The sequence below is a fragment of the Oryctolagus cuniculus genome, chromosome 20 (assembly GCF_964237555.1).
Source record: "Oryctolagus cuniculus chromosome 20, mOryCun1.1, whole genome shotgun sequence".
Lineage (NCBI taxonomy): Eukaryota > Metazoa > Chordata > Mammalia > Lagomorpha > Leporidae > Oryctolagus > Oryctolagus cuniculus.
The window spans coordinates 27,042,531-27,057,437 of NC_091451.1; the positions used below are offsets into that span (position 1 = coordinate 27,042,531).

The following is a 14,907-nucleotide window of genomic DNA, read 5'->3' on the forward strand; positions in this document are numbered from 1 at the left end:
CATTAAAAGCAGCAGTTTAACCTGGCTGCTCCACAATGCTTGCCCTTCACTATCAATTTCAAGTCATACACATATATATGTAGGTTAACTAAATGGTTACCTTAAAACAAGCTTTTCATTTACCTTCTTCTCCAATAACAATCAAGATTCACTGAATTAGAATACTTAGTAAGTTTTTAATTGAACATAGTTGTTATGACAGAAAATATTTGCTACATATAATGGATCATGCTTCTCAGCCTTTTTAAGGCCCAGATTTGCCTCAGCTATGAAGCAATGGAGCTAAGAACTATTTCATAGAGTTCCTAAAAGGAGTCAAAATGAAGCCTCATCTTTCTTAGGAGATAGCAGGTGATGACTCAAGTACTTAGGCACCCGCCACCCATAAGAGAGAACTGGATTGAGTTCCAAGCTCCTGGTTTCAGGCTGTCCCAGCCCACACTGTTGCAGGCATTTGGACAATAAACCAGTAGATAGAAGGATCTCTCTCTCCCTTTCTCTCTCTCAGCCTTTCAGTTAAAAATAAATGAAAAACAAATAGTTTTGCATTGTGCATTGTTCATACCTTTAAACAGAGTAATAATATACATCAAGATATATAGATCAACTATTCACATAAAAGAAATTTAATTGTTAATTTAGACACAGAAATTACCATGGTACTGAATTTTCAGAATGCCAACATATGGTTCAAAACTCAGGATTTAAGACATAAAAACAACACCAATATCCCTTTGAAGGAAAATGTTTCATGAAGAAATAACTACTTTACTATATAAAACAATGAAATCTTAGTTAAAAAAAAATTATAAATCTGACTTAAATTTTAGGAAAGCCACCACTATATGTACTTCCTAAAAAACATTAGTACAAGTATCTGAATACTATTTTAGGGTTTCAATCAGGTAATTATTTGTCTATCACTATTCTACAAATAGGACTCACATTTTATACAAATTTATATACATAAAAACATACATAGAAAAGGGAAAAACAAAATCAGTACTTTTTTTTTTAGGTTTATGAAATACCTTTTAAAAACAAGATCCAAGTGACCTAGAGTATTTCTAGTCTTTTAAAATGACCAACTTAATTTCCAAGTAGTTAGGAAAACAGATCTAGTCTCACCTTGCTGTGATGCAGGAATAAGGACCTGCTGGGTCTGGGCTTGCTGAGGTACTGTCTGCTGAGGCTGAGCTTGCTGATGGTGGTGGTGGTGGTGATGCTGTTGCTGCTGGGGTTGATGTTGCTGTTGAACTTGCAATAAAAGTTGTTGCTCTTCTGAATGAAATCCATCTACTGCTCTAGACTGCATTAGTTTATTCTCCCACAACTAATGCAAACAACATTAAAAGTTTAAAAATGAAAAAATAACTCAATACATGGTCAAACATATTTTTACTAGCTATTTATGGAATTCTTCCATTTAAAAACTTACATAGCACAAAAATATAACCTCAAATCTCATCTAAGTGCAAAGGATAATGAAAACAATTTTTTAAAGTATCAAACTTCCTCTTTGCCACTTTAGCAACCTAAAGAAATTTTTGTTTTTATCTTCAACCATCTTTTCATAGCAACTCTTTAATCATCAGCTATTATATAGCACAGAGTTTCAGAAAAAGATTATCCTTTGTAGTATCAGAACCATTATGAAACTATCTTTATGGAATTCTTCTCTTCAAGAATTTTATTTATTTGAAAGGCACAGTGACAGAGACAGAGATCTTCTATCTACTGATTCACTACCCAACTGGCAGTAATGGCCAGGACTGGACCAGGCCTAAGCCAGAATCCTGGAACTCTATCCAGGTCTCCCGCATAGGTGGCATGGGTCATCTTCACTGCTTTCCCACGTGCACTAGCAGTGAGCTGGATTGGAGGCAGAGCAGCTGGGATTCCAATCAGCGCTCTGATTTGGGATTCTGGTATTGCAGGCAGGGGCTTAAACCAATGCACCACAATCCTTCACAGTACTCAGAAACTCTGTTGTTTGCCCCCTTTAAAAAAAAAAAAAAAAAGATTTATTTATTTATTTGAAAGGCAGAGTTACAGAAAAAGAGGGAGACACAGAGAGAAGGATTTTCCATACACTGGATCACTCCCTAAGTGACTGCAACAGCCAGGGCAGGATGAAGCCAGGAACCAGGAGCTTCATCCAAGTCTCCCATGTGGGAGGCAGGGGCCCAAGCACGTGGGCCATTCTCTGCTGCTTTCCCAGGCATTTTAGCTTGAAGCGGGATCTGAGATGGAACATCCATGACATGAACAAGAGCTCATACAGGCCCCCAGCATTGGAGGCAGCAACACACCACAACAATGACCCAAGGAACTCTTCTGTCAATTCTAAGTAAAGAAAAAACAAACAGCATACTTGAACGTCTTAGAGAGATTTTTTGCCCAACCCTCTACACTAATGAAATTTCTCTTTTTCCATTATGCCAAGGGATAGATCTTTTCTGTGGAGCCATTTCTACAGATTGAGCTTACCTAATCTAAAAATCAAAACAAGCCAAAATCTGAAACTTTGTGAGCATAAACATTATACTACAAATGGAAAATCCATTCTTTGTTTATTGCACAAAATTACTTAAAATATTGGATAAAATTACTTTCAGGCTACATGTATGATGTGTATATAAAATATAAATGATTGCGGCCAAATCATTTATCTTTCTTAGGCATTTTTCTCAAGAAAAAGTGGATAAATGGAATTACATTACATCTAAATTCAATTTCAGTTAATAAATCTAAGTCTCTTCAAATCCTAGATTAAACACTGTTATCATCTTGTTGTGGTTACAAAGCATGACTTTTTGAGAGCCCAGACTATGCCTTGTTCACCTTAGCAAAGTAGGCATGTGTAGCACATGGTCAAAATAACCACTTATGAGTCAAAAAAGTATGAACATAAAGTAAGGCTTTTACTCTGCCATCACTCAAACCTACATCTATTCTCCTCTTCCAAAACAATACCTAGTTTCCTGTGAGCTAAAAATAATAAAATTAAAAAACAGTATTATTAATGCCTTGTTAAGAAACAGTTTTTAATGTTTGACTTCTATCACCTCCAATTGGTCTATACACTGCAATGTGGCTTTCATGAGCATGACAAATATTAATGAGTGCCTATGATATATGGCTTAGTGTTAGGTACTATAACTCACCTACCCTCCCACTCCAACAACCTAGGAGCCAGAATCCAATGTAAAATCCCATTATCACTATCAATTCCCCTCACAAAGCAGTTTGTCTATTCTTACTTTTATGGCCTGATCTTTTCTTCCCACCAGTACTACTGCAAATGGTAGTGATCTAGTGACTGAGCTCACTGAAATTCCAGTATCAAGACATGCATTCTACAAGTAATTCCTAAGTATCTCCTATAAGCCACAATGTTACAGGCAGGGACCAGAAAGTAAACAAACTTGACAAAAATTCTTTTTCTCATATAGCCAATATTACAGTGAAAACTTGATTCCCCCCATCTATCCTCTATAAATCAGTGGTCCTCAAAATGCAGTTCACATCCTAGGCTCTACCTCCTGCTGCCATTGCTGGAAGCCAAGTGACCACATGGCCCAACCACCAGTGTCAGCTCCACCTCCGTCCTAATGGGATTCGCTGCTCCTACTTCCCTGCCCACCCCCCGGCAAAGTTTTAAAAGATCTGTTTCTGAATACGTGGCTCTTTCTCTCCGTCTCCTGATCTCTCTCCTTCTGTCTCTCCTCTCTCTCTTACATTCTCCCTTTCTCTCTTTTCTTTCTTTGCCCCTTCCCTCTGGTCTGTTGGGCTTCCCCCAATAAACCCTTCCCCTTATAAAAAAACACAATGCAGTTCAGGAACCAAAACATTAACATCACCTGGGAACTTGATAAAATGCTAATTCTCAGGTCCTACTCCAGACCTAACGAATTAATAACTCAACGGCAGAGCCAGCAATCTAGTTTAACAAACTGTTCAGGTGATTCTGATGCATTATAAAGTGAGTATTTAGCTACTTCATAATATTTTTTAGGAACTCAATGCAGGTCTTCCATGTGGATGGCAGGAAGCCAACTTCATGCGCTATCACTATTAGCTTCCAGGGTCTGCATTAGCAGGAAGCTCGAGTCAAGAGCAGAACTAGGAACTGGACCCAAGTACTCCAATATGGGAGGCAGGCATCTTAACGGCTAGGCAAAATGCCTGCACAGAGAAAGTTGCTTTAAAATCTAAATCAATACCATTCAAACAAAAGAATGTATCATGAGAAGTCAAATTTTTTTGTAAATGAAATCAAACTGAAAAGAAAATGTCAGACTGTTATACAGGCTAAAAAACTTTTGCATACACATGTGTGTTAAATACTATTACTTCTTAAGGATGGTCCTAGTCAAGTTTGAGAAACTTCTACATTGTTATCAAGTTGAAGTTACTGAAATTTACAAATATGACATCCTCTGCTTATAAACTGAACCCACAGAAAATGAAATCTGTAGATGCCTACCTTGAAATACTGTAGTCTCCACCTTATCTGTGGGGATATATTCCCAAGATTCCCAGTGGATGCCTGAACCTATATTAGTGCCAACTTCTATATGTACTAAGTTATTTTCTATACATACACACTTATGATAAGTTCATTTATAATTTAGACACAATTAATAAAACAATTTACTGTAATAAAATTTATATTAATCTGATTATCTCTCAAAATTATCTTACTGCACTGTACTCACACTTCTTGTGAAGGTAAAAGGAGCCTATATGAGATGAAATGAGGTGAATAACATGGACATTATTAATACAGCAGCTATTATGTAAGGGTTACTAAAAAAAGCACTGTAATACCATTACAGTTGATCTAATAATTAAGACAGCTAATAGGGTTGGTGTTGTGGTTTAACGGGTTAAGCTACCAACTATGATGCTGGCGCTGGCATTCCACATAGCCACCAGTTCAAGACCTGGCTGTTCCACTTCTGATCTAGTGCCCTGTTAATGTACCAAGGAAAGCAGTGAAAGATGGCCCAAGTTCTTGGGTCCCTGCCACCCATGTGGGAGTTCCAGAAGAAGCTCTTGGCTTCTTTCTGGCTTCAGCCTGGCCCAGCGCCAGCCCGTAGCCATTTGGGGAGTGAATCAACAGATGCAAGATCTCTCTCTCTCTCTCACTCTGCCTTTCAAATAAACAAAAATAAATCTTAAAAAAAAAAAGTTAAGTGGTTGATGGGCGGGTGGTGTATACAGCTTTAACATGTGGGACAAAGGGATAATTCACTTCCTGGGCAGGATGAAGTCAGCTTTCAAGAGATTTTATGATGATACTTAGATAGGTGAACAGCATTAATGACTTATTTCTGAACAATGGTTGACCACTAGTAACTGAAACCAAAGACAGTGAGTACACAGATTAAGGCAGACTACTGTACTTATTTACCAAAAGAATATTACTAATTCCTATTCTAATACTTCTATGAAGTCAGACACTGAAGCAGAAGCACAATAATCCATATTGTAACTAGTACCACAGATAATTCTTCTCAAGTAAAAGACCAACTCCTTAGAATGGTATATGTTACCATATGTTGTGCTTCTGTAACTTGTACTCTATTTTCTATCAGTACTAAATTACTTACAGTTTCCTGAATACAGCATTCAAAACATTAATAGATTATTATTATTAGCTTTCTCTCATAATTCCCCCAAAAAAGGCAAATGTCAAAATTACATGGCATTTATAACCAGAGTACATTTAGAAAAATGGCTCTTAGGGCCAGCACTGTGGTGCAGGAGATTAATCCTCTGCTTTCAGCACCAGCATCCCAGTGAGCTGCTCCTCCTCTGACCCAGCTCTGCTGATGGCCTGGGAAAGCAGAAGATGCCCCAAGTCTTTGGGCCCCTGCACGCGCGTGTGGGACCCGGAAGAAGCACCTGGCTCCTGACTTTGGATCGGCCCAGCTCCAGCTGTCGCTGCCATTTGGGGAGTGAACCAGTGGATGGAAGACCTTTTTCTCTAACTCTGCCTCTCACTATCTGTAACTCTACCTGTCAAATAAAGTAAAATCTTAAAAAAAAAAAAAAAAAAAAGAAAGAAAGAAAAAAGAAAAATGGCTCTCTCTGGGGCTGGTGTTGTGGCATAGCACGTAAACCCCACCTGCAATGCTGGCATCCCATACTGGCATCAGTTCAAGTCCCAGCTACTCTACTTCAGATCCAGCTCCCTGCAGATATGCCTAGGAAAGCAGTGGAAGATGGCCCAAGTGCCTGGACCCCATCATTCATGTGGAAGACCAAGATGGAGGTCTAGTTGGTTTTGGCCTAGTCCAACCCCAGTCTTTGTTGGCAATTTTGGAAATGAACCAGCAGATAGGAAAATGGATCTCCATCTCTAATTCTACCTTTCAAATAAATAAATCTTTGAAAAAGAAACTGTTAGTTTTATTAACAATAATGTCTAAACCTGTATATTCCAATGCACATGTGATGATTTAACTAATTAAAATAAAATTCGGTACCTCAGTTCCACTAGACAAGTTTCAAGTTTTAATAACCTCATGTGTTTAGTGGCTACCATCCTGGTGAGCACAGATATAAAAAAAGACATTTCAAATTACAGAAAGTTCTACTGATCAGTGCTGGCTGTCTGACTGTTAAAAACCTAGGATACATCTGGCAAGTTCCAATGAGATCCTAAGAAATTACATGCAGAGAATTAAAATACCAATTTCATTTCAGTTTAATAGTTTTAACTTTCAACTGTAGCCAAGAATAGAAGATAATGTCCTTTATAAAAACAATCAAAGTATTAAAATCTTTGTTCAGCTGGATTCTAGGGTCATATTTGTTATCAACCAGTTCAGCTAAATATGCCAATCCCAGTCAGGCACAGTGGAGGAAGCTGGGGACTCAATGTCACTAAAAACTAACCATTAAACTAAAAGTCACTGAATGACCTATAAAACGCCTCTGTATACTAAAAACAAAAAAGTCAAAACAATAAAAAGGCTGATGAAGATAATATGATCTCAAGGACACTTCATTTTCTTTGTCTTGATTCTACTGGAACCAGTGGGGGGTTGGGGGTGGGGGTGAGAATCAATCCTTCAGATTTTCGTTATGAAAAGCCTTGGACTGATTACTAGTTTGACTCAGGGTAAATTAATGTCTTTTGGAATGATTTTCTTCATTTAGAAACATTGATATATATAGTGTGGTCCCAAAACAACAACCATTACATGAGTGTAACATAAATGGCAAAACATTCAATGTAACAAGTTTATTCTCTTATTCCATGAGATACTTCATGCTGTCTGAGCAGTTTATATCATTGTTCTTCCAACTCATGTCTTAAGTTGGCATTCCTATTTTTAGGATTTGTACATTTATATATTTACTTGGAACAGGAAGAGAGGGCAAGAGAGCTCTTTCTCATCTGTTGGTTTATTCCCCAAATGCCCATAATGACCAGGCCTTGGCTGGATCACAGCTAGAAGCAGGAACTCAACCCAAATCTCCCACATAGGTGACAACAACCCAGCTACTTGAGCCACCTGACACCTCCCAAACACACATGAACAGGAATGTAATCAGCAACGGTGTTGGGACTTGAACTCAGTAACTAAAATACGGGATGTGGGCATCTCAATCTGTAGCCTTAAGTACTAAGCCAAAATGCTCATCTTATTTTACTTGTATTTTGAGGTATCTATTTATCACTATTAGTAACCCTTATATTTCTCTGCAATGCAAGTAAATCAATACTTTCTACTCTTACACCTATCTATTTTTCCCTCTTCATATGGGCAGATTCTTACTAGAAACTTTAGTGAAGTTGCCCAGAGATACCTAAACACATTAAGACATTATTTATCACCACAATAAAGGTAAGATTTGGTTTATTTCAAATAATGAATTGGCAGGCCAGTACAATGGGTTGAGCCACAGCTTGAGACATCCACAGACCATATGAATGTGCTGGTTTGAATGAGACTGCACCAATTCTGATTCAGCTTCCTGAAATTGTGCCTGGAAAACCCAGATAGAGTTGCTGGCTCCTGGCTTCTGCCTGGCCTAGCACTTTCTGTTGTGGCCATTTGGTAAGTGAACCAGCAAATGGAAGATCTCTTTCTGTATCACTCCAATTTTCAAATAAATCTTTAAAAAAAAAAAAAAAAACACCATAAAACTAGTTGGGATAGCTGTTAGGCCTAGTGGTTAGGACATCATGTTCCACACTGAAGTACCTGGTTAAATACACTGGCCCCCAAATCCAGCTTCCTGACCATGGGAGTCAGCGGTAAGGGCTCAAGGACTAGGACTCCTGCCATCCCTGCGGGAGACCTGGATTGAATTCCTAGCTCCCTCTTTTGGCCTGGCCTACCCACAGCTATTGTAAGCTGTGCAATAGGGAGTGAAGCAGTGAATGGGAGCTCTGCTTTTCAGTCTCAAATAAATAAATGAGTTGCTCAGTTGCAACTTCCATACTTCTGTTACATGGATAATTAAGAACACAATAGGAGCCAGCACTGTGGCACAGAAGGTCGGTTAAGCTTCTGCCTGCAGTGTTGGCATCCCATATGGGCGCTGGTTCCAGGCCCAGCTGCTCCACTTCCAACCCAGCTCCCTGCTAACCTAGGAAAGCAGCAGATGGCCCAAGTGCTTAGGACACTACATCTGCATGGGAGATGTAGGAAAAAACTCCTGGCTCCTGGTCTCAGCCTGGCCTACTCCCAGCTGTTATGGCCATTTGGGGAGTGAATCAGCAGATGGAAGATCACTCTCTCTCCCCTTCCCTATGTGTCTTTGCCTTTCAAATAAATCTTTTGAAAAAAAAAAAAAAAAAAAAAAAAAAAAACCCTACACAATAAATGTTCCTCAGCACTGATTAACTGTGACTATTTGTTTGAATACCTCCGTAAAAGAACTCAATATCCAATTTCTAAACCCGTAGTTCTAAAATGTTTTGACCTCAGGACCATTTATTACTTTAAAAATTAGAAGACCAGTTTTTGAGTATGAGATTCTTAAATGTTTACTAATTCATGTTAACATAAATAACATTGTTCCCTGAAAACAATTGTTATTTTCCTATTAAGACTGTGAGAAATGACTTCAAGGAAAATAGCTGGATTATTGCATCTGCCTGTTTTAATTGCAGTCCATGAAGAAAATCTGGTTTTTCAGCATTAAAAAGTTGGAAAGAATATTTTAAGTGATGATCTTTTTTTTAAGATTTCTTTTTATTTATTTGAAAGGCAGAGTTATATAGAGAAAGGGAGAGACACAGAGATCTTCCCTCCTCTGCTTTACTTCCCAAATGGCTTCAATGACCAGTACTAGGCCAGGCCAAAGCCAGGAGCCAGGAGCTCCATCCAGGTCTTCCACATGAGTAGCAGGGGCCCAAGTACTTGGGTCATCTTCTGCTGATTTCCAAAGTACATCAGCAGGGAGCCGAACAGGAAATGAAGCAGCTGGGACTGGAACTGGTGCTCATACGGGATGCCGGTGTCACAGGTTGGGGCTTAACTCACTGCACCACAATGCCAGCCCTACCACTAATGATTTCTCAAAATTCTGAAACCATATATCAATAAACTTTTCATACAGTTAGATAAAAATCCATTGATTTATCTTGCACTTTCAATGCATTTTCCCACACAATGCTCAGATCATTTGGAAAACAGCACAGTTCAGTGACTTATGTGGGTCTTTAGAATGTTAACAAATTTTTTATAGAATATCAAACCACTCTAACTTAATATGAACCCTGGGTATACACCTTTGTAATATTCAATTCATTGGAACAGGAAGCGTGCATAAAGCACTTCTATACATATCATCAGTTATCTCAAGGAAAAGTACTTACGCATTTGAGTTGTAAGCTGAGCTGGTCATTTTCTTATAGAACACAACTTTTACTTGAAAATATGGCAAATCAATTTTTCAGACTTGGACATAAAACCAACTTTGTTAAACCTGTGAAAGAGCCTCTGGGGAGAAGCCAGGAGTCCACAGACAGTATTCTAATCAATAGGGCAAAAATATTCCCTGATTTCTTGGGTCATTATAATATCAGGAAAACACAAGTGCTAATAAAAAATTAAGTATTTCTGCTTAAATCCAAGTGACAGAAAACCAGCTCCCAATATAAAATATATTATGAACCCATTTGACCACATAAAGGATCTGACTCTAAAAACCTAGAACCATTTTTTTCAACCATTTACTCAATTTCCACAACTTAAATGCTAGACTACGGGAACATTAAGATCATTAAAAACAAGCAAGCAAACAAACGAAAAAACACCTGTTACAGGCAAGTCAAGTAATTCAGAACATAAAATACAGGATGTTAACTATTCAATACTAATAGCTGATATTACTGCCAGGTATTGTGCTAAGTATTTTATATGGGTATTCTATTAATCCCCAAAACAACCCTGTAAAATAAATGCTACCAATTCTTACATACAAGAAAACAAAATAAAAATAGCTTGTTAGGGTGAGTATTTCATGCAGTGGTTAAGATACCACTTGGAACACCTGCATCCCATAGGGCAGTGCCTGGCTGAAGTACCTGTCCAGCTTCCTACTACTGTATGCGCTAGAAGACAAATGATAGCTCAAGTTCCAAGGTCCCTGCCACTCACATGGAAGACCAAAATTGAGTTCCAGGCTCCTGACTTAAGTCTGGCTGTTATGACTATTTGGGGAGTGAACCAGCTGATCAAAGAAATCTTTCCCTGTTCCTATCTCTCTGGCATTCAAATACAAAAAAAATAAGTAAGTATAAGCTAAAAAAAAAAAAAAAAAAAAGAATAAAAGTACCTTGCCTAAGATCAATGGAAGAATGGATGCAGACCCAGGGTTTTAAATCCGCACCCTTTACTTTTATCTTAATGCTTCCTCCAACAAAGTCAACAGTTGGGTGGCACGGTGTTGTGATGGTGTCATTGTGGCACAGCAGATAAAGCCACCGCCTAGGACACTGTTATCCCAAATGGACACTAGTTCAAGACCTGGGACACCATCATCCCACATGGACACTGGTTCCAGTCCTGGCTGCTCCACTTCCGATCCAGCTCCCTTCTAATAATGAGAAAGCAGCAAATGGTCTAAGTACTTGGGCCCCTGCACTCTTGTGGGAGATCTGGAAGAAGCTCCTGGCTCCTGGCCTCAGCCTGGCCCAGCCCTCGCCATTGAAGTCCTTTGGGGAGTGAACCAGCAATGGAAGGTCCCTCCTCTCCTTCCTCACCCCACCATAACTCTGCCTTTCAAATAAATTAATCTTGGGGGAAAAAAAAAGTAAACCGTTTCTTTATCCTATGGAAAAATTACAGATTCATTTTTGGCTAAAGAGAATGTTTTGGAAGGGGAAAAGTATGAATATTAAGAGAGGCAAACTCACAGTTTTTAGTTCCATCAGGACTTGTTCATCTACTCCATCATCCAGAAAGATGTCTCTCACATCATTAATAACATCTTCAATAACAGATCTATATAATTTAGGCTTTAAAGGAAAAACAAAAGAAGACTTTAAAGACTGCTGTGTTTTAGACAAATTCAAAACAAATTATGAAAAAGTAGTCATTTTGCCAAGAACTTATTTCAGAGTATGAGACTTGAAAGACATGGTCATCCTAATAAACATTTGCTCTTAACTGGATGACTGCATATTTTAAGTTTTAAGACTATATTTCAATTCATAAACAGAAGGTTCCTATATAGGTCTAAACAATTTCTAGTTATAATTTCCCATGTTGCAGTCAAAATTCCTAACTTTATGCTTAATAATAGCTTTATGATTGCTTTAAGAGAGGTTCCTATTATTCCATATTTGGGTTTCAGCCCTGTTACATCTCACAACCTTGCCACTAAGTCTTAGAGGACCTATATACTGACTTGCCTAGTAATAAGGTGCAACTTAACATATTCAAGTTTAAAAATCACTTAAACTTCTGTTTTTGTGACCTAGTCTGTACCTCCAAGCCATACTACTGAACTACTCATATACCCACAATCATAGGTCTCAAGATCTCAGAGGAACAAGGCACAGGGATCTCTTTCCTATTTTCTCTCTTTCTGCTACTGCTCAGGCCATGCTATGGAACAGAATCATGAACATCTTGGATGTTCTTCCTAGTAATTATTATTGTTATTGGTATTATTTGGGGTAGTGGCAGGCAGTGAAGGAGCTAGATTCTCAAAGGTTGCTAAAATAAAACAAATAGAATGAGAAAGCGCTTTCAAACATATCAAAGTTAATTTTTAAAAAACAAAAGGTGGGAGAACAATTACCATAGTACATATATTTTTTATCTGTTAGACAAAAGGAAGTTTCCAGGTCAGATAATAAGAGCTACCCCACTATAAATCCTATCCATCATCACATACGTTAAGGTAAACAGTTTTTTTAAAAATGCTTTATAATTACTCCTGTTTTACATCCTGCTTAAGGTAAAAGCTATTGGCTAATAAAAACAACGGCTTGCTGGCAAAAGCAAACCTCAAAAAGAAATGTTTCATTAATTTCTCTACCAGTAACACTGTTATCACAGAGGAACCTCTAAGAAAATGTGTCATTGGCCTAGCCAAAAATAATGAGTTTGCCAGTAAAACTTTCCTAAATGATTAGAAACTATCCATTCCTTTTCATGACAACCAGAAAAACAACCCAAATATCCAGACTGTTGCCTTTACTGTTCAACTCACTAACTTGCTTTTTTGATTTTGCCAAATCCACCTATGTGAACTTGATATTATCTGTTAAAAGAGCATCTCTACAATGCTTCCTCCCTTCAACATTCGGAGTCTATATATAAGCAAACTATACCTGACTATGGGTATCATCTTGCTTACAACAATTTAACTACTGAGTTATAGAAATATATCTATAAAATGTACTTTACCAATGACTCCACAAGGCATTATAAATAGGCAACATAATTTTAAGTAGGTGGTTTAAATCTCAATTTGATGATACACATTATTTTTTCAGCAAACCGGATGTTTCTAAAGTCAGTTACCCTAAAACTCTTGGAGACCCAAATGTCTACAGGAAAAAATCTGTTTTCTTCTGGTACTCCTCCCTGTTGAACAAATCAAACATGCCTTTGAGATGTTCTTTTTCTGCCTTAAATGAACCAACACTTGGCCACCTAATGTATTCATAATCACTATAGTGGAGGCATGAAGGGAATATGTATTCCTTATGAGGTCTATGCTTAAAGAGGAAAATTGCTTACAATTTGAAAAGCCCTCAAAATACTGATGTCATTAAAGGTTCTTGGGAATTTGAAATCAGTGATTTTCAAATTTTTAAAAAATTATCCTTTACTTGAGCGAAGTTTTTTGCTAAATGAAAAGTAATTTATATTTGTCCTGATTTTTAAAGACAATTCCAGGCTCAAAATGTGGCAAATTAGAAGGTCATTAGTGGCCCAGTCAAGTGATCAACTCGAAGGTTTCTTTCAAAAGTATCAGTACTGCTGCAATCCTGGCATATTAATTGGAATCATTTTTATATTGGATACCAAATTAATATCCAGGGCAATAAACCAACACCTACTTAGAACTTTAATATTTTAAAAGCCAGTTTGCAGTAGGTCTCCTCATTCTTGTAACTCACAATTGTCCTACACAGTAATGTATGTGGATAAACTGAGGCTTTAGGAACTTAGCTGTTTCTTTGAGAAGCGTCATATCCTCATTAGAGTAAAACATGAAACACTGCTAACATTTCCTGAATACCTGATGAACAACATGCTATCATAACCAAGTTCTAGTCCAACAACAAAATCATTTAAAAAATTCCCTACAATAACACGCACACCTTTCAATACACAAAAATCGACTAAACCATCCGTGTTTTAAAATATCAAAAATGTTAACATAAAAAAAGGACTCCAATAAGAGAGCGCATTTCCCCAAACAAAGGAAGCAAATCCTAGCTACCGCATCCAAACAAAAAACTGGGGCTCTGAAAGCAGCCCTCGTCCGCTGGGAAATTACAGCCTCAGAAAAGGACCTAGAAATAAATTGAGCTCCGCACGCGCCTGCCTCTCGCCTCGGGAGCACGCACCTCCCAGCCCCGCTCAGCAGCTCTCACTATTTAAAGCCGGATCTGGTGTTTAAATGGAGAGGCGGTGACGTAGGCCTGAAAAGCACCTTCCCATCCTGGCAGAGTCTATATTAGAGAGCGGCAATGGCTCTATATAAACAGGGCAGCCAAAGGGAGGAGGACCACAAGGCTCAGGGACTGAAAAGCAGGGTAAGCGGCCGCAGCCATGATGGATCGACCCGAGTCGCCAACGGTACGGTGTCGGGCGGCCGCGGGTTTGTCCGCGGCATTCGGGACCGGGCAAAAACGTGTTTTATTGTCGTAGTAAAAAGAAGAGTTGGGTGGGCTAGTGATCACACTGCGTTGGTGACTGAAAAGGTTATTTATGTGACTGCTTTTTGCAAACCTACGTGATCGCAAGGAACCAAAAAGGGACTCACGGGAAGAAGTAGGCAAATTTCAAGGCGCAAGCGGGGCACTTTGACCACTGGAGGCTTTTTGGGGTTTGTTCTGGTGCTTTTGCTAGTTGAAGATACGACGGGGGTTTTGCTTCCCCTTCGCCATTTTACCCATTCGGAAGGAACTGAGATAAGTGCTTTTCAACCTTCGTCTGTTTTTTTTTTTTTTTTTTTAACATAAAATGGCCCCATTGAAGGTCCCCAAAGCACAACCGCCAGGAAAAAAACAAAAAACAAAAAAACCCAAAGTAATCCTCCAAGTAACCCTAAGCCTTCCACTGCGTTCAAGTGGATCCCGGCGGGTCCCGGGAGCTGGCCCAATTCCCCAGCCGCGGATCTGATTCCGAGGCCGCTTGGGGAGCCTGGTCGAGCCGGCGCCGACGGGCCCCCTTCGCGGGAAGCGGCGGC

General features: G+C 38.7%; 1 protein-coding gene and 1 long non-coding RNA gene across 4 annotated transcripts in view; one reads left to right on the forward strand and one right to left on the reverse strand.

The window, feature by feature from the left end:
- GTF2A1 (general transcription factor IIA subunit 1) overlaps positions 1 to 14,907 on the reverse strand; it is a 42,663-nt gene that overhangs the window by 26,942 nt on the left and 814 nt on the right. For 2 of the 3 annotated variants that reach the window (XM_051826193.2, XM_051826194.2), the window contains exons 2-3: positions 11,390 to 11,491; positions 1,129 to 1,333 (exon numbers count right to left, since the gene is read on the reverse strand). In XM_051826193.2, the coding sequence (XP_051682153.1) occupies positions 1,129 to 1,333; positions 11,390 to 11,491 (307 nt within the window). Of the gene's footprint in view, positions 1 to 1,128; positions 1,334 to 11,389; positions 11,492 to 14,481; positions 14,619 to 14,907 lie in introns of those variants that run through there. The other variant, XM_051826195.2, reaches the window with a different exon arrangement.
- LOC138843145 (uncharacterized) overlaps positions 14,189 to 14,907 on the forward strand; it is a 44,754-nt gene continuing 44,035 nt past the window's right edge. Inside the window, exon 1 of the long non-coding RNA XR_011384940.1 lies at positions 14,189 to 14,294. This is a non-coding gene — a long non-coding RNA (uncharacterized lncRNA). The remainder of the gene's footprint in view (positions 14,295 to 14,907) is intronic.